At 43.7% G+C, this 20802-nt stretch overlaps 1 protein-coding gene across 1 annotated transcript in view; it reads right to left on the reverse strand.

Annotated features, from left to right (window-relative positions):
- Window positions 1–3722: 3722 nt before the first annotated feature.
- Window positions 3723–20802, reverse strand: part of setbp1 (SET binding protein 1) — a 34487-nt gene continuing 17407 nt past the window's right edge. Inside the window, exons 3-7 of the mRNA XM_038702898.1 lie at window positions 16504–16907; window positions 14096–16042; window positions 13749–13953; window positions 12577–13633; window positions 3723–8551 (exon numbers count right to left, since the gene is read on the reverse strand). Of these exons, the coding sequence (XP_038558826.1) occupies window positions 8046–8551; window positions 12577–13633; window positions 13749–13953; window positions 14096–16042; window positions 16504–16907 (4119 nt within the window). The 3' untranslated portion in view covers window positions 3723–8045. The remainder of the gene's footprint in view (window positions 8552–12576; window positions 13634–13748; window positions 13954–14095; window positions 16043–16503; window positions 16908–20802) is intronic.

Consider the following 20802-nt stretch of genomic DNA (forward strand, 5'->3'; position numbering starts at 1 on the left):
GAAAAACTACCTTTGTGTACAGTGTCATTTTTTTACTGATTTGACTGCAGTCAGGGATGATGCTCTGTGTCCAGTGGATGTGACATGACGGCTTTGAGAGGTTTGAGTTGCACTGACACGTTTCACCACCAGATGGTGTCTCCCATCGCTGCCGTCACTGTGCAGCCCAGAAAGAGAGAGGAGGGAGAGGGGGTGTCTTAGCTGTTGCCTGCTCTATCCATCTTCATAAACACAAGCAATAGTCATCCTCTGAAAACACCAACAGAGATAAATTGAGGGGATGCTTGGTTACATGGCAGGCTTCCTGGTTAGTTGGCCTGGACTGCAGGACTGTCTGTTGTAAATTTATGGCTCTGTCTGTTGTTGGTGGTCTGTGTGGCTTTGGATGTGCCTCAAACAGTCACTGATATTCACTGGCACTCACTCATGCATCCTGACTCAAATTTTAATTATTGGTAAGGTTTGAATAAAAAATAAGTAGTGCCACTTTTGAGAGCCTTATTTTTGTACTCTGCACTTGTGTGCTTTGCCTACCTTTCTGCGTTGTGTGAATTCTGTTGATTCTTTTAAAAAGCAATTGAATACGCTGCTATTCAAGCGGGCTTTTAGATAGACGTGGGGTTTTCATGTTTTTTGTTTCTATGTTTTCCATCTGTATTTAAATTTTCTTATGCATTGTATTTTACTTTGTTGTATTGTATTACATTTTACTGTGAAGCACTTTGTGATTTTTATCTGTGAAAGGTGCTATTCAAATAAACTTTACTTACTTACTTACTTGTTGGATTAACATCCTGCATCCATATAGGTTTCCTGGTCTTACTTTGAAAAGCAACAATAACAGAAAAGGCAAACATGGTGCTGCATAGATACTTTTGTAGACTTCCTGAGGCTTCATAATGTTTGTGTACTGTAAGGTAGAATGGCTAAGCTTTGCAATAATTTATAGGGGAATTTGTTGGCATAGAGATGGAGATGAATTGCCAAAGGTCCATGCAAAACAGTTGTGGTAGTTTACAGTTATTTCATGTTGCTAAGAGAAGAGTTAAAGTTATTTGTCAGGAAAACTGGGCAGAGACCAAAAGCAAAGCAGGCTCTGATTTTTCCCCAAAACTTATCCTTTTGTCTTCCAGAATGTGCTGCCAGGACATATGCTGTGGTAAATGGCTGATTTATGCAAGGTTTGATGAAGTGGGCAGATTTTGGGAGGAAGAATCAACAGTTTGAGAGTATAATCACCAAAGACCCACCCACTACATCTATGATACACTTCAAAGCTCCATCAAAGCCCCTCCCACCAAAGAAAGCTCATACTTGTGGCTGGCAGCTATGTCCAAGGTGCAGTTGGCCATTGTTGGGCTGAATTTCTGTGAATTTGCCTGTAGTTTTGCTGTATCTGCTGCCTCTTGATGTCTTGTATTTGGAGCTGTTTGGCCAATTTGGGCTACCCTTTCCTCACTACAAAGACTGACAACACCAGTAGAGAAAAGGAAAAATTTCACTGTGTTACTTATTTTTGTCTTGCAAAGCAACAGAGCCTGTAAGGAGACAGCAGAAGATCACACAGGTGAGTATTTCCAACACCTGCTGGTACAATCACAAAATATCAAAACCAACAAACGTTAAACATCTGTTATAGTTGTATCACGTTCCAGTGACTTTTTTTTTCAATGACTCTGTGACTCACTGGTAGGCCTACAAATACCAACACAAATTTTTCTTGTGAAGCAAGAATGTGTAACAGGAGACAAGCCACCTGTAAAACGACTCAACATTTTGTTAATATGGCAACAATGCCATCTGGGTATTTTAATATGTGTAGGGGTTCTTTACCTGTGTAAGGGAATTCATACATCATACTCTCCAAACAACCCAGTCCAAGTCAACAGAACTCCGCACATAGCCAACTAAGCAAACTTTCCATAGTCAATTCAGAATAGTTCAACAGGAAATCTACAAGCAGTACTAGTTATGCCTTTCCAGCTGACATGTACTTCAAAAATGTCATCATGTGTCGGGTGTACATGGGCTTCATAGAGCACCTGACTGGTCACCCTGGACCATGCATATTTCTTAGATGCACACACTGTCAGGTTCCCTCAGCGGTAAATCCTAGATTCCAAAGAGGCTGGTCCACAGAGGATTGGGGTAGAAGATCCTCCTAAATCTTTAGAACATATTTCTTAAAAAGAAAGTTGTTTTAGTACGGGAACGGTCAACGTAAAGGCCTCAGCTAGAGACCACAATTTATAATCCTTGTCCTCCTCCTACACTTTCTGAGTATAAACCTCCACCACGTCATTTCCATTACGGTCTGTATCTCCAGATACCATATAATAACAGTGATCCAATTCTGCAAATATTTTTACTATAGTCCTTCTATAATTGTACTGGAATATTGCTGCCAAGCACAGATGTCACAGAAGATAAGATTTATAAGATTTCATAATATTGTTATATAAAGCTGAAGAGTGTTAGAAAGGTTTTGCACACTTGTGGAGAAACAAGAATAGAAGACAAAATAATACCCTGGACAGTTTAAGTTCAGTGCGTTTTCCAGTGCTTTTCATTCTTTTGTCCAGTATGGGGGGCTACACCTTCTGACCAGGTGGAATATATGGCACTTATATAGCCACAAAGAATGCCATAGTAATAATTAAAGTGAAAATAATATATATATGTTTCATATCTTTTTTTATGGGCAACATCTCTCTGTTGATTACTGATCTAAGCCCTCTTTCTGTGTTAAATAATGTCACTGGAATTATGGTATGCATAGTGATGTTGTGTATGTTTCTATGCAATCTTTGTACCTGTGCAGTGCAGGCACTGTCTCAGAGGAAACTATATAACAGTAAACCTGGCGCACATCAGATTGATGATCCAGTTGTTTCCTTTTAAGTGTAGCTCTGGCTCAACAGTACATCCTTCATGCAGGATGTGTTTTGCTGTGCTGTTTCATCGTGATCACAGCCCTGGTGATCTATCTCATCCTCTCTCTTGTGCTGGAGGTGGAGTGGGGCCATGTGGGCTCATTTACAGGCATCAGTAGAGAGTGGTTTGGGTGCAGCCCCACTGCAGCCTTGACTTCCATCAGAGGGGGGATTTTTTCAGCATAACACCGGTGGTGCCAACAGTTCCATCAGCACCACTAGATACACTGAGACACATTTGGGCAGCTCACCCTGCAACCATGGTAACAGAAGAATTTTACTAGTTGGCAGCAGCCAATAGTGGGGCATTTCCCACTCAGCTCTGCCCAATAACAGAGCAGCCTGCAGCCCAGCCCACCTAGAACTGAAACTGATGGGCTAGTGCAGGCAGGATTCAGAGATGTAGGCTTGGCTAATGAACAAGTACCAGAGTAAGAGTGTGTAGGTATGTATGTGTGTGTGTGTGTGTGTGTGTGTGTGTGTGTGTGTGTGTGTGTGTGTGTGTGTGTGTGTGAGCGTGAGCGTGACTGAGCGAGGCTGTAGAATAATCTGATGAGAGGATTCCCTCTCATTTAACTTCAACAAGCAAACACGTTGTGGGGTAGTACTCATTCACTGAGACCATCTGACATTCAGCACCAACAGTGCAGCAAACCCACACACACACACAGTCTCAACTGGCTCTTATCACAAAATAACTTATCAGCCTTATCTCAGCATGTGACAAAGCAGTTTTTAGGAGATCAGAATATCAAATCTTAACCAGAAAGAAGATAATACATGCCATCATCAGATGTCAATAAAGTCATTTATTATTTCACACAATGGATAACATGAACAACTTCAACTGTAGTTCTTCTTAATAAGTGCTCAACACTGCCAGCCAACAGAAGGGTAGCAAAAGAATGAGCTTTTCTTTCTGAGGAAAGAGAAATAAAAAACAAAAAATGAACCTACAAGATCATGAAAGATAAACATGACCAAAAGCATGCCAGCGGACATGGATATACATATATATTGCATGTATATATGTGCTTAAGACATATATCTGTATACCAGCAAATGCAAATACAAAATATATGTGTACATTTACACATACATACTGTGAAGGATATATGCATATGCATGCGCATCTAGTATTTACTCTATATGTCAAATATTTGCAGTTTTTAATATTCATACAATGTACAAAAATGCTTCATGAATTAAAAAATTCATTACAAAAAGAAAAATATCAAACAATGTACAAGTCTTGCTCCAAATTCAATTGAAATTCATCTTTCGGCTTTTCTAAAATATTTATGCATACAATCAAGTTGAGCATGCAAATAAAGGAAACCCACTCTAGAAAAAGGTTCAAATACACTATGTATACAAACTAAAATATGCCCACACTGTTAGAAGAGCTCACTTTGTGCTCTAAAGAAGTACATTTATTGGTTTTCTCAATGCATCATCTGCAATTTCAGCTTTGAACAACATTATAGCTTAGAACTGTAACGGATGCTGTGAGGATGAATACATGTACATTTATGAGGCTCTGTCTCATGTGACCCCTCACTCCATGTGTAGCATGCTACAAAGGGAATGGAGGGTGATCAAAATTTAGGTGCCATTATATCCCATCCTAGTTGCTGTAGTGAACTGGTAAGTGTGGACTACAGTAAATACATCCCAACCACTGATTTAAGGTCAAACACTGCTGCACTGCCCTTGATTCTAGGACCAAAGACAAGGTATAAGATCCTTACATCAGTGCTTTGGATCCTCCTGTAGCCACTGGCTCTGGTTGGCTGTTAAATACAATACAACAGTGACCTTGAACCCTATTCACAGCCACATCCCCTCTGCAGTCTCTGTGTAGAGTGAAAGCTCTGGATTAGGACAATACTTGTCAGTGTTAGAAGGCACCGGAGCATTGGCTGGTAGGAGAGACAGACAGGACAGACAACACCTGGGGTCTTTAACTCTTACATCAGAGACCACTGACTGACCACAGTATGGAGGAGTAAGCTGCCAAGCGTATAGTCTCTACACCTCACGGACCACATATCTAGACCTCATCTTCATCACAACAGACTGCAGACCCACCAAATGTTATCTAGCAAAGCAAGGTTAAGCACACTAACGTTAGGACGAGTGTATTTTTGGCTATTTCCTCTGAGAACTCCCCCTACACACAACCCCCTTGCTTACTCTTCTGCACTGCCCCAACTGGCTGCAGGCAAAATAGCTGCAAGTCAGCAGGGATTCCTATTTTTGGTCGAGTACACTACAGTGGGGTTTGTATCCTCCAAGAATTTTAAAGGTTTGATAAGGCAAATTATTTTAGCATTCTGTGTTTTAACGGACTGGAACGATGACTGTCACTGTACAGCAGAATTTGTCAAATAGTAAAATCAATTAGGGTGGTAACTTCTGCATATTTTCTTGGGTCTTGAGCAGTCTTAATAGAGAGAGAAGGTCTACTGTGGTTTTAGCAGATAGTCCCAGCATAGCCGAGCCCAACCGGTATCCATGCAGAATAGACATACTAACACTATTTACAACAAACACTTCAATACTGTAGTTTACATCTGGTTAAGGCTGTACTGCATAGAGCTGCAGTAACTATAGTTTTCATGAAATGATAGTCACTTTCTGCACAACTTATTACAAATTATTACTGGTATTATTCACAATTCTTGTTACATGAATTCATTTTATTCAGTAAATAAGACCACTTGTTTCTCTTTGTCGAAGGGTGGACCCAGAACAGAAATTCCTTTTAAGGTCATTGCCAGGCATGGCCTGATGCATAGCAAACAACTATATACGAGAACGTGGTTTCCATGACAACCTCCTCTGTTCCTGCTTTGCCAAGTACATAACCTACATCATATGTTGTAAATAACTGGTTAAATACCGGGCAAAGTAAATGATCTTTCGCTTATATCTAGAACATTGAGCACAATCAATATCTCTGAATAGAAACACATCTGTTACAGTGGACCTTTCGGTTCCCACCCATGCTGTAAAGCAGTACGTAGGCTAGTACAAGATGTGTATTTAATACATTAATATCATATTATATTCATCAGTCCAGCCCTTCTAGTTCTGTTATGATGATGGGTCAGAAAACTAGGAGGAAGCTAGGAGACAGACTTATGCTCGGTGACAGAGGATGCTGACTATGGAAGCTGTGAAGGGACACAGGCAGTGTCAGGGTTCTGATGACTGAGACACATGCATTATATGCACAATGATGACTATTTTTGGGTAAATTTATTGGGCTCTCTTTGCCACTTGATATTTCTCAGGTCAAATGTAATTGGTGAGAGAAAGAAACATAAGGCACAAGTTGAACTGCTGCAACTGAGAATCCCACCCAACCCAAAGAAGACAGAATCTCCTGAAACAAAACTTGAACAAAGTTGCCAAAGAAATACTGATCCATTGCTTATATTCTGAAATACTTATTTGAGAAATTACCAACCACTACCCAAAGCCACATATACTGTAGATAGAGTTTAACAAAGGCTTAACACATTGACACATAAAATCCAAGATGGCTACATTCTAGAGTGCACATGGGAATGCTTTACATTGGTGCCAACATGGTGGAGAGTTTGTTAAACTCTGATTTAGATTCTTTTAAATTATACATCCTTACACTGAATACTGAGACTTTGGTTTCTAAATCTAAATACTGGATTTACTTTTTTTTAATCATGGTAAGTAGAAACACTGGGATTAGCTTTTCAAAACACTGACTGTGAACCCTCTTCAGCTGAAGTGTCTGATCATGATTCAGACTTGGGCTTCGGTTTGACGCTTTTGGCCGCGCAGCCTGCATATACAAATTGATTAAAATAATGCATGCTTTCTGGAATGGATATCCACACCATCAAAGGCCAAAACATAAGGCTGGAACAAGCATGTTAAGTGCTGCATTTGATTGATGCAAGTGTATGGTTTTCATAGTGCATTAAACCAATTTTAAGGTTTACCAAAAACACACCTGATATTCCTCCTGTATGCAATGCCCCTGGATATAAACACAATAATGAGTGTATGAATGAATATATGTGTTTCTTTCCATCTGAAAACAAACTTGTCTTGAGTCGAACCCATGTCTGTTTTTGGTTATAAAACAATACAATAACTTTCATTGTCTATGGTATAACAATTCTATTTGATATACTGTATGCCAGTAGATGTTAATGAGCTGGTTTCTCATTGAACAAGGCAGAAACAGTGGACTTTGTTTCTATGTACAGTCTAGGACACTCTTCCACCATATTGCCTTTAAGTCACTGCTCAGGACAGGCCTGAGCAGGCGAAGGAGAAATAAATGAAACTGGGGGTAGGCTGACGGAGCACAAGCAATGGGAGATGTAAAACATGATTGGAAGTAGATGAGAGGACAAAGGGAGATGAAGTTGAGCGGCAGGCACCAGGGAGGGCTAGAGAATTGGGGTGAGTGTTGAGCAGGGAGGGGGACCAGGGATTAGGAGCTGCCAGCAAGTATCATTACTCCTCAGAGAGAACAAGAAAACAAGGAAGATACAAGAGGGTGGGAGCAAGGAACAGGGATATGTAATAGGGTAAGGTGGCTTAATAACTGCCGTATCACCCCATGTCTTTGACAAGCTTCCTCAGAAAGGCAAAAATAAGCAGAGCTGCACAGTTTAATATTAACCATTCCCCCTCCCCTTGCTGGTAAATATATGGCTAAAGCCACATTCAGATACAGTATCATAAAGTACCATACACATCACTGTATCAGATACATAAAGAATCACATAATATCCTACACTATCATAAGTACCACACACTTTTATAGCATCAGATTCAGTATCAAATAGTACCATATAGTGCCATTGTAAATTAAGGTCCACTGAATCCTTGAAAGGCTCATGTCTGGTTGGGTTTGGCAAAGAGAAGGATAACACCTAAGCGTTCCCTCCTCTTGCTCTCCCACTGACCCACTGTAGTCCTCAGAGAGGAGAAACAAGTCAAAGTGCACCAAGGAGTCCCAGAATTAAGGGTGCTGCATCTGACAGGCTTGAAACAGCACTGACTCCAGTAACTGCTCTCCGTTCGGTTACGGAGTTGCTCTCTCCTGCAGGTCTATTGACTGGAAGGAGCCCATAACTCGTCCCTGTTGTGGCCCCTGCCTCTGCGTTTCCCCCCTTTGGCCAGTGGAGGCACAGACCGCGCTTGATGCACCACAGTCTCAATTGTTGCTGAGATGGAATCGTGATTTGAGAACTCCAGAGGATCGGGGGTCAAGCTTGGCCTGAGGCTCTGTCTACCTGGCAAGTCATCACACCTCTCCAGGACAGGCATCCCAAGAGTCCTCCCATCACCTTTCCTACTGGCCAACATGTCCAAACCCCGACCATCAGCCCGATTTTCCTCCCTGCTGTTGGTCGGCTCTGATTCCTCTATGGGTTGTTTTCGGGGCCGTCCAGGCCGTCTTTTAATGACATTGTTTCCTGTTTTGGCTTGTCGCTGCAGGCGCTTGGCACGGAGGATCTTCTGCACATGCTCAAAGTTCAAAGAATGCATCCTCCTCACGTCCTTTTGGATCTGTTCCACCTCGCGTCGTTTATACCTCCGCTTACTGGGAACACCTGGGAGAGGAGAGAGTGAGTGTGAGTGAGGTGAGACATCGCAAGGTAAATAAATAGTAGAGCAAGGTCTATAAAGACAAAGTTTTCGTATTAGCATGTCAGTCAAAATGAGCAGCCTTGGAAAGGCCAGGAAAGAGATGATGCCAATTTTGCTCATGGAGAGAATGTCTTTTTTTGCTTCAAGAGCTTCCTGCTAATTTTGACATATTCATGTAAGCCTTTCAAAGCCCAGCTGAGCCAGGAGAGCAGATCCTATCCTGTAATTGTCTACTAGAGAGCAGAGAGGAGAGGGGAGAGGAGGAGATCCCATTCTGCTAGCAGGAAACCCACAGAAATGTCTCCTTCAACCATTTAATATGTCGCTACACAATAACAACCCTGTGCATCTGGAGCACAGGCTGCCAAAAAGCCAAACACACACACAAAAATACAAACACACATATAGGCACATTTATCCACATGCACCAATTCACACAGACACAAATGCAAGAACACACATATGCATACACGCACACGTCCAACACGCACAAATAATGAATTCAGCAGTTCAGAATGGCTGAGTTGAAGAAACTGGAGCCATATTGTTTCCTTCACACTGGTGAACTGGGCAGTATGCCCTTTACACGCTGTTCCTATCCTTTCTCTTTCCCCGTTACCCCATCACTCTCATTCTCTTTTCCACTCTACTCGTCATGAGCAGCAATATGCTACTCTCTAATTTTCAATTAAACTGGTAACACTGCACCATTTCATTTCCGTCTCTATTTCAGAAACCGCTTCCTGGTCTTGGTCTGTCTCTGTCATTCTTTTTGTTTCCCATCTCTGTCCCATTTCTTAGCTCCCCCTTCCTCTCTGCCTGGGCACTGTTCCCGAGGTTCAGAGTGAGCCACAGCCAAAATGGAGGAAAAGCACAATCAGCCACCAGTCCCCAAGCAGTGTGCATACACAACATGTTTGGTCTCTTTTTTTGCTTTTACTCCAATCACTGGATTCCCTAACCATCTACTTTCTTTTCCTCAAGACTTCTGCTGATACAATGTAGCAGGTCTCTGCAGTGCTGTAAGGCATGTTGACTGCATTAAACCACTCTGAATGTTATTACATTTACATCACATTTATTCATTTTGCTGATGAATTGCTATACATGTCAGAGGTCACACGCCTCTGGAGCAACTAGGGGTTGAGTGTCTTGCTCGGGAACACAATGGTGGATGGGTCACAGGGGGAACTGAACCCAGGTCTCTCACACCAAAGGCACATGTCTCCAAATATGGTGGACTGGACTGCAGGGTGATGTTTACAAGTGATGCACAACACAGTGAGAATATTTCTATTTTTGTTATGAAACATCTTGCATCGTTGGTTAGGATAATTCATTTTTGTATTTTAAAGCTTCACAGAGCTTCAATGATGTGTTGTAAAAACCATATACAGATTGTATCTTTGATACAGTCAAAACAGTTTTTTAACATTTAAAGAAAACTTGTGAAAATATTAAAAGGTAAATTAATACTTTAGGAGTGTAGAGCTCCAAGGTGTTTGCTGATGAACTAAGATTAAGTGAACATAAAGAGAGGCCTGACCACCCTCCATTTAAAACTCAGCAGAACATCACACTCTATTGTTGCTCAAGAATTCAAGGCAGACAGTGAAATTAGTCTAATGCAGAAAGCACTAAGTAGCAGTAGTTTATGAGCTACACAGGAGTGTGCACGCTCTCTCTCTCTCACACACACACACACACACACAGTACAAAGTAGCAGAAATTTATGAGCTGCATACACGGAACATAAAACCAGTGACCTTCAGCAGTGTGAGGGGCCATGCAGCACTGAGGACCTGTTTCTCTGTGGAATAGGAAGTCACTACTACATAGAGATACATGCTCACTTATCTACTGCCCCTGCATTGGCTGAGACCAGGTTATGTATATTATTTAGTGAGATTGATTCTCTGCATGAAAGTGCATGCATATGTCACAAGTCGTGTGACACAAAGACAATTATTCTAATAACTAAATAATAACTAATTCAGTAGAAGATGACCTGCTTTTATGCAAATATGTATGTGAGAGATTGTTGTCAGCTGCAGCGAGACCTGCTGATTAGTGAATAAGAGCAAACACAATACATGCATAAAAAGTACACTACAAAGTAGTTCTATTAAGGAATAATTTTCAAACACATAGTTACAGATAATAATATAAATTTTGCATCTATATCAGCTTGTGGGTGGGGATCTATATATATGTGTGTGTGTGTGTGTGTGTGTGTGTCAGAGTGGGTTTATGCATGTATTATGTGTACATGTATGGTTGTGCGGCATGCACGCGCCTGTGTTTTAATTGGGCTAAAGCTGTGAAGTGAGGCAGTAAGTCATGCTAGAGGAGGGGCAGAGGGAATGGGGAAAAAGAGAAGGTAATGGGGGAAAGAGGGGGAGGGGAGACAAGGAGAAAAGCAGAAAGAGAAAGGGAAGAAGGAAAGAGAGATAGAAGGGGAAGGGGGAGGAAGAGGCGGAATAACAAGGAGAAATCTGTGTATGGATGTGGGGATTGTGGGAGGGAGGCAAAAAAGGAAAGCGCAAGAACTGCAGAAGCAACACAAGGGGAAAAGGGAAGGACATGGAAGGTAGAAGAGTCATAACAACACTGGAGGAATAACATGGACGAGGGGGTTGTGTGTAGGGTGGGGTGGCAGGCGGGGGCGGTGGTAGTGTGTATATGAGTCATCCGTCCTGGATCCCCTGGGGTGGGGGGGGGTGTATTCTAACTGAGCCCCTGACTGCTCCTCCCCGCCACTGGACTAGGCCCCAGTCATTAAACCTCTGGCTGCCAGCCAGCTCTTTTAACACAGGCAAGGGCCTTTTACAGCGTGTCTGTAGAAAATAAATCACACTGTGTGAATAATATATCTCTGGCAAAGGCATTGGCAGGAGAGGTGGAAGGGAGGGGAGGAAGGAGAGATTGGTGAATTATAGTCGTCTCCATCCATGCATTACGTTCTCTCTATCCCCAGCCAGATGTGCTCACAGACAGCAGAATTCAGAATGTAACAAAATACACATTAGTTTGGATAGTGAGAATTTGGGGCAACCCTGCCTCTTTGTCTGCTTTAAGTCCTGATAATGCTGTAAATAGCATATTTATAACTAAGGAATCACCTTGACAAGTATGCTGCCATCTACATTTAAAATGGAGAAAAACATGTTAACTTTGACTAAATACTACGTCTCTACACCAGCAAATAACACAGTTATCACTAGGGAACAGAATAATATTTTGCACACCAATTATTTTTGCAAACATGCTCCTAATTTAGCTATGTTAACAGTTGTGCAACATTGGCAGGTTAAGACTACACATAACTGGCTTGTAACACCAATATTCTACACAATAAAGCACAAAGTGTGGAGCATCTTGTGCTTTACCGTTGTAGTATGCACTTCCAGCCCTCCCTGATGTGAAGGAACGCTGGTGGAGACAGCAACCCTTGTCCAAGCTATGCCAACATCATGGTAAACTGACTGGCTAAATCTGTGGTCACAAATGTGACTAAAAAGAAAGTCACATTTTTAAAACACTACGTAGAGTATGTTAAAGTTTGTTTTAGTTTATTTTATCACCTGTTACAGTCACTGTCAGTTGTAGATTATTACAATTATGATCTGCCCTCCTTTGCCTTGCAATGGGAAATGTAATGCGATCCATTACTGTGCTAAGCTATTGTTAATGTCAGCTAAAGACTTCCTACTGATGCTTTATATCAGAATCTTTGCACAGGTTAACATAGATGGCTTTTAATATGAGTAGTCTAGCCATAAGTTAACTGGTTAGATGGTGGTTAATGCAGTTCACATACTAACACATCATCTAAGTAAGCAGTGCATTTTACCATGCCACCCCTGTCAAAAGGAAAAAACACTCCTGCTGTCATGGATTCTGATCATGGCAAAAGGGCAGTGTACTCCCTTGTAAATATACAGTGTAGTTTAAAAAAACAGGTAATCCTAGTGTAAGTGGATCTTACCAGTAAGGGAGGGACTTGAGCACTTGTTCATCTGTCCTGGCTCCTGTCTGGCAGTTTGGAATGACATTAAGCCCTGATCTCCAAACACAGTGAGCCTCGCCTTCCTGCTCCTCCCACCACACTCGTCCTCCCGTGACCCCAAAAACAGGTCAGAAGCTGGCTCCGACCGCTGCGATTGGCTACTGTAGCTGCTCATGAAGCTGTTTATTGGCTGTCGAGTCTGACGAGAGTGGAACTGGCTGTCAGCAAGAGAGTGTGTGGACAGCTGGTCCGACTCAAACATCCCTAAGCTGGATCCCAGGCTTGAGCCTCTACCATTGCCCCTCTGCTTCTCCAGATGCTTTGAAGAGCCCTGACTGGCCAAGTCCCTCCTGTCACTCAGCGTGCTTAGACGTGCATTGGCCTTAGCTCCACTGAAGAGCCCACCCAACTCCTGCCGGTCTCGCAGTGAAAGGAGGGGTTCATCCTTGTGCTTATGTTTGTGCTTGTGCTTCCTCTTATGGAGGCGAACCCCTGCAAGACCACCTGTACTGCCACTTCCCAGGGATCCCAGGCCCTCTCCTCTTACAGAGGGCCCCTGAAGTGTGCCACTAGCACTGCGAAGCTTGGCCCCTGGCTGGAGTCCACTGGAGTGGAAAGCCTTGGGAGGGGGGACAGCAGGCCTCATGAAGGGAGATGGAGGTGCAGGTCCTAATGAGTGATGTGGCAGGTAAAATGGGGGAGCAGGGGGAAAGTAGCCCAGACTCAGAGGAGGTGCGTAAGGCATCGCATACGGTGCTGCATAGTAATTTCCCCCAGCCAGCGGATAACCATATCCTTGAACAAAAGGCAGCTTTGATGTGATTGGTTCACTGGCTTTGGCTGGACGGCCACGTCTCCTCTTAGCCTTCAGATCGGCACTCCTGCGAAGGTATGAGCTGGAGTCACAGGGGTAGGAGTCGTAGGTAACAGGGTAGTAATGATGGAAGTTGAGGCGGAAAATGGAGGGATATGGTTGCTGGGGGAAGCAGGTGTATCGTCTGTGAGACACTCGTAGCTGCTGGAGCTTTAACACAACCTACAGGAAGGTTGAGAAGAGGAAACACTTAGGAAAAAACACCATATACTATACACTTGCTCATTACAGTGATTGGTCAAGGATTATTCACAGAATTCATTATAGTGTATCTAACCTCCTCCAGTTCTGAGAGAAAATGAAGATGATCCCGGCTCTGTAGGCACTTCCTCTTTCGCCGATGTTTTTGCTTCTTTTCCTGCTGTGACAGGAAGTTGTCAACCGCAGTTACTTGCCGTTCACAGCGTGTTCTGCTGCCCCTGTTGGATGCTTCCAGAGCGGCTGCTTCTGCAGCTTCAAACCCACACAGATCAAATGAGTACCTGTATGAACACAATATAAAATATAGAATCACATTAAAACCACCACATTCCTGAGTTTATTTCAGTCTGAAATATAAATTAACAAAAGTCTATTAATCAAGGTTCAAACAAGGTAATGAAATGAAGTAGCAGTGTACTGCACCTGCGTCGAGAGGCAGGCCCTTTCTCAGTTTGATCTGAGGTGCTGTTGTTGTCTGTCCCAATCCCGCTGTCACTGGGAATCGTCTCCTCACTGTGGGACTCACTGATGGGGGACAGGGTCACCTCCTTCACTGATGCCCCCTCTGATAGGTGGGAAGGTGAATTAGCCAGAAGGCGTGGAGGAGATAGTTTCCATCCCCCAGAGAGGAAGCCCCTGCCTGGTGGCTTAGAGGGCAGAACTGAGATGGGCTGCAAACTGGGCATCGTGGCATCAGAGTGGCTGGATCTTATGGATGGAGCACTGGAGCTGGGAGACAAGGTGGTGTAAGGCACTGCAGGGCTCTCATAGAGACTGGATGTGGAGACAGACAGGGGAGGCTTGTCCCTAGTGGTTTTGGGAGGGTTGGAGCCTTGGGTCTCTGCCCTGGGTTTACGCCCTCTCTTCTTACCAATGTAGATGGTTCCTCTCTTGCTGACATTTATCTGTTTCCCCAGCCGAGCCTCAATGGTAGACGCCATGGCGCTCATAGCTGAGGTAACGGGGGCAGAAGATGACTTCAGAGCCAGAGTGCCGTTCTGACTGGAACCTGATAGGATCTCATTTAGGATGCTCTGCATTTTCCCAAGCTTCATCTTATTCACTGACCTGGGATGGCCCCTGCCACGCTTTAGTTTCAGACTGCTAGAATTGGCGTTGGTTGTCGTGGAGGCCATTTGCACTAATGTGTTTAGTGTATGTGTCTTTCTCCTACGGTTTAGCCCTGCAGAGGTTTCCTGTGCCAGTGGGCTTGGAGGTGAGGTGGAGGTGCCCTCATGGATGGTCTCCACTGTTAGGAGTGGCTGTTTCTTGGGGCGTCCTCGTTTTCTCTTAATGGGTGTGTGGACGGTCAGACTGTCAGTGTTGGTGTAGAGGGGACTAGATGGGGTGATGGGGAAGGCTGAAGGTGGGTCAGCTAAGGTCGAGGGGCTACCCCGGTTGTCTCTCTGCGGTGATGTGAGGCTGGCATGGCTTTTAGCTTTCAGGTAGGACCATCTGTCCTTGGCCTTGGTTGGTCTGGAACTGGCTGTGGAGCTGGTGCTGTGGCTGGGACTAGGACTCATGGCCACCCTGGGTCTAGGACTTGGACCGGGGCTAATGTTAGCCCTGGGTTTAGGGCTGGGACTAGGACTGATGCTGCCCCTGGGGCTGGGGCTGGGGTTTGGGCTAGGGAGTCTGGGGTTTGTGTTAAGATTGGATTTGTTGACATGATTGTGAGTAGGCTCTCTGTGTTTAAGGGTGTCTGTGCTGATCCTAGGACGGCCCACAGGGTTCTTTCTCATTCTGTTTGCACTCAGAGCTGACTCTGGGTCAGACAAACTTGTAACTGTCTCTCCTCTTTCTGCCCTGTCTACCCTCTCTCCTTTTTCTCTTTTATCGCCTTTTTCTGCTCTCTCTGCTTTCTCTATCCTGTCTCTACTGACATCAGCCTGACTTGTGAGTCGAGAATCATTTTTGTGAGTGTCCATCTTATGTGCTACTTTGGGCTCTGGGGGCCCAGGCTGGTGCTTCTCTGTAGTGTCAGAGTCCTGCCGTTGCTGTGATTGCTCCTCTGAAGAAAATGACTCGTCGAAAGAAGGCCTCCTCCGTCTCTTTCTTCCTTTCCCTTCCTCTGTCAGCATGGGCATCCCTCTGTCTTCTTCATCTCCTCTCCTCCCAGCATTTACTCGCTCTCTTTCCTCTTTTCTCCTTTCTTCTCTTTCTTCATGGAACCGCTCAGCTGTCTCCTCTTGCCTGTACTTCTGCCTCTCCTCTGAATTACTTGGGCTCTCCGATCCTTTCTCTGGCTGTCTTCCCCAAGGTGTATCAGCACTGTGGGGATTACAGAGCATCCTCTGGGAGTCCTTCCTGCCGTACTTCCTCTTGATGTTCCCAAAGAGCTGTTCACTGACCTCTTGCAAACCCCTCCCCCTGGAGAGATGTATACAGAGAAAAAAATATGACAAGTGGAATGGGAAGAGAAATAATGCTTTGTATTTCAACAATACAATATAATGAGTACCAATATGAACATTTATTATTTTTGTGTCACCATACATGGAGGGTATCACAAGGACAGTCATGATATGATGCAGTCATGATTCAAAAATTGTGTGTGTTATACAATAAGATATCCTGCAATATATTGCAATGTATTACATATTTTGAATCATAATTGTGTTCATCTCACCATACATTTTCTTTATTGTAGCAACTGATATTGTCATATAAAGAAATGGTCATTGTCATAAATATTTATAATATTGCTACACAAAATATCACCATACAACACTGTATCGACATTCTCCTATCCCCTGCGCATAGTGTATTTTTGTTCTACTGCTCATGTTTGGCTCATGATAAGATACACCACACAGGAAAATTAACCATACCTGCTTAAAGAGGTCAGGTTGAGAATACTGGCATCGGTAACCACTGGCAACTGCAGGTCTGGAGTCAGGGATCTCTGAGGTGAGGGGCTTTGTGTCGCTGTTCGTGAGAAAGGTTGGGTTGGATCGAGCAAAGAGCTCCTACTGGCTCCTGCTGGCTCAGAATCTGCAGGATTGGCCGGGGACGCAGAAGGTGCTGTAGATGCGATCCAGTCTGGATTGATTTGGTGTGCATGAGTGTGTTGGAATTGTTGCGTAAGGGTGTGCTGTGTTTGCTGTGTGTGTGAGAGTGTGTGTGCAGGAAGGAGGGTGCTGCGAAGCTGGTGTTTGGGCAGAGTGTGATCTCCCAGTAGTTGCAGCAGGCCTCCCTCTCTCTGCTCAGGCATTCTGAACTGGCGCTCGTATGTCTGGGGATGACAGAAAGAGGAAACAAAGTCTGGTTACTACCAAGCAGGAAGCTTCTGGTCTACAATATGAAGCGAATGCGGAAGTCCCTGAAACTTGCATTCTATTGAAAATCCAGCAGGGGGCGACTCTTCTGGTTGCAAAAAGAACTCCGGCTCCCTTACTCCATTACTTCTCAGCTGAATAATTACCCCAGTAAACATTTTCTTGATGAGTTTATGGTTTCAGTCGCTAGTTTCAAGTCTTCTTCAATACAAAATGATGTTCATTTAGTAAATTATGGTCCCATTTATTTTAAAATAGACCACAAAGCAGAGTATGTTTCAGGGCGGGATTATCTATGATTCACAAGTCGTTACCATAGTGACCTGTCAATCAGGCTAGAGCCGACTCCTACCCACAGCACTGTGTAAATTTAACCAGCACCATTGAAAAAGCTTATTAGGAGTCGGCTGTTCACTTTCTCTGGTGAGTACATTTAGTTTTAAGACTGTTGTTCACTAGACAAAGTTATCAGCCCAGTTAAATGACAGTTGACGCGAGTTACAGTTGCACCTAGCTAAGCAAGCTAGCTAGCTCTGCCGTATCGTCACTTCCGGGCACTTCCTGGTTGCAAAAACTTGACATGGTGGCGCCCTATCGGCCAAACTCAAGGCTTCAAAACGGCAGTCCACAAACCAACGGGTGACGTCACGATGACTACGTCCATTTCTTTTATACAGTCTATGGTTACTACATACATACAAACTGCAATAACAAGACAGCCTTATGTAGCTGCAGGGACAGACAAATGATATGATAATGATAATGTGATCATAAAGCTATGACTGCTATATTTCCTGTCTTCATGGTCTTCACAGAGCTTATACATATGTAGCACAGCATCCAGTTTCTTTTGGTCAGCACATATCAAATCTGTGATTTGTTGTGCTCTGATATGACAATCTTGTCTTTCACAGCAGGATGAAGGCTTTTAATACATCTTGTGGCATGAGCAAACAGTGTGCCACAAAACAAAAGGCTTGTTTACAGAGCAATTAAATTCCTGTGGCAAGGATGTTGCATGCTGAGCTAGAGCTGGGGGGATGGAGTCGGGGGTGTCTGGCTGCACACAGAATCAAACACAGTAGCTTAGCTCAGCCATGTCCCTGACAACCCCAGAATTATTTACTATAAATGCGGACAACTCTCCTGTACGGTTCACAGCCGTTACATACATAACTCTCGGACTGCTTATACAATATACTGTCCTGATGTCCTGAAACTATGGCACCATTTATAAAAAACTAATTCAGCGAACGGATACAAATCTGAGGTCAACCTTCACTTAGAATCCTGTTTACATCTTTCCATGTAAAAGTGAAAAGCAAAAGCTTAATATACTGTATTAGACAAAATAACCCTGCTTAATGTATCACAGCATAATCTGCTGGAAGATGAGAAATAGAGCAGCGGATGGCCTTTGTGGTTTAGCCTGTTATTAACAGACTCAGTATGACGCAACAAGACACTGTTCTACTGCGCTGCAGGGAGATGTAACCTAACCACAGGCCTGCCTCTCAGCTTATACACACAGGCGTGTAAGCACACACACACACACACTTGCACTCACATATGCATACAGTAGATGTACACATTTCAAAGGCTTTATGAAATCCTGCCTTTACACATAGTAGCACAAAATGCTAATGTATGGAAACCGCCAGGCAACCAATTTCAGTCTAGATGGATCAGCACCTTGCCAGATGATGAGCTCCTACTCTTTGCAGATACACACACTTATACACACACACACACACACTAATTAAATATATGATGTATGTAGTTCTGCACATATTTGCACTTTATCTCTTCTCATCTTTTACTCTGCCAGTGTCCCGTTCTGCCTTCATTTCATCAGCCGCTTTCAATCTCCTCTATCCCTTTTCTATCACTGTCCTACCTTTTTCTTCCTCTTGCTGCCCCATCAGTAGTCAGGCAGTTACACTCATTTTGTACTTCCACACTAGCTGCAGAAGCTCTCTATCGGCAAGATGCAAGCTGCACACACTCACAAGCGCAAAAACACACATGAATGCACTACTCAGCACGTAGATGAAAACACACACATAGCACACACGCACGCAAACACTGAGCAGCGTAAATGATTAACATTACCAGAAAATGCTTGTGCTTATATGCACATGCGCACTCATTTAACTCCTGAACACACTACTACTAACACACTACTCTGGTACCCTCTTGCTAAGATGTAAGTGTGTGTGTATATAAGTGTGAATGTGTGTGTGTGCGCATGGTGACACTGGAGAAGCGACACCGTGAATCCACAGAGGGATAAGATGACCGACACTTGATACACACACGCTTTCTCATTTAACCTGTCCTAGAATACCTGCTGTTTCAGGTTAAAGGAGGGCACAGAAAAAGAGACAGGGAGATGGGGTTGGTTAGAGTGAGACAGACAAACACACACATGCACACACACACACGCACATAAAATGTATCCTTACCACTAACCACATAGCAACCACAGAGAGATAATAAAGAGAGGAGGCATGGACACCTTTCCTACTAGAGGCAGGAGAGCAAAAGACAAGAAAAAGAAGAAGAAAAAAAAACGAAATAGGGACGCCCCCTTTCTGGTTGTGGTTGGGTTATTGGCACCAGTTCAGCTTTTTGTTCTTAGTTTCCGCCCTTTTACCACCCTCACCTCCCTCTCCCCTCCTCTCCGCCTCTTACACTCCATGAAGCATTTCCAGGGAAAATACACTCACTGTCTGATATTCACACAAGCAAATATAAATAGCGGCCATATTGATCGAGGTACTCCCGTGGTAGTCAACAGTGTGAAAAGAACTTTTTATTGACCTTGCTTTTTCCAGACAGGGTCAACCTTGTTCAGTAATACAACTTGACAGATTTTCATCCTATAATTACTCAACATTTCGATATGTAGGCTACCTTGCACTTTTCTCTACTGAATGTCTTGCATTGCCCTTTTATCACTGTATTGGAGGTCCTGTTGCTCAAGCATAGTCTCCGCACAGCTGCACCAATGTCACAGAAAAACATTGCTGTACTTGACAAATCGATTCTTATATTTCTCTGTTGTACATACACTGCCCTGCTCTTGTCATGTGCTGTGGGAACAAACTCTTATCAACCCTGTGCTACTGCTGGCCTGCAGCAGGGGGCAGCGGTCAGGACATCAGCACTATCATGGACTCTGACCCTCTGGAGCAACCCACAAGTCGAGCTACGAGGCTTCAACCCTTTTCACACTATCCTTCTTCAAGTCCCCTCTGGTCAAATTTAGATAAGGAGAAAGGTCAACACAAGACAGACTCAAAGCATGTTTAGACCTCAACCCATTTGATACACTCTCCCTTCCTTGAGGCTCTCAGGGCTGTGTTCAGGGGTTAAGGGTCGCACTCCACAACTAGGTCAACAACCATTTCTAGGATGTCCTCCTCTGGGTGAGCACTGTAACAACATGGATTTGTCTCAGTCAGTCACACAAAGGCTCTCCTACACCTGAATGCAGGCAGATCTGGAGCTGCACATTCCTTTCCACTGATGATGTAACCATCAGATAAGGTCAGAGTGCAGTAGAGGAGGTCATGGGTAATATGTGACTAAGTGCTGCAATCACCCACCTGAAAGGCACTTTGCAAATGAGTCAGCATATATTTTCTGATATACGTGTGTGTGTGTGTGTGTCTGACTATAACATTGGCATACAGGAGGCTGTTTAAAAAGAGATCTGGATGTAAAAAGTTCTACTCCTCTCTCCTCCAGTTTGACGTGAAGGGAGGTATGTGATGGCCCCTCCTGTCCTTTCCTCTCCTGCAGCCTCTTGTTTTCCACTGTTGAATAAACTGAAACGCAGAGTGGAAT

This window comes from Micropterus salmoides, unplaced genomic scaffold (assembly GCF_014851395.1).
Source record: "Micropterus salmoides isolate LMB-PRFRI ecotype aquatic unplaced genomic scaffold, ASM1485139v1 Ms_hic_scaffold_7, whole genome shotgun sequence".
Classification (NCBI taxonomy): Eukaryota; Metazoa; Chordata; class Actinopteri; order Centrarchiformes; family Centrarchidae; genus Micropterus; species Micropterus salmoides.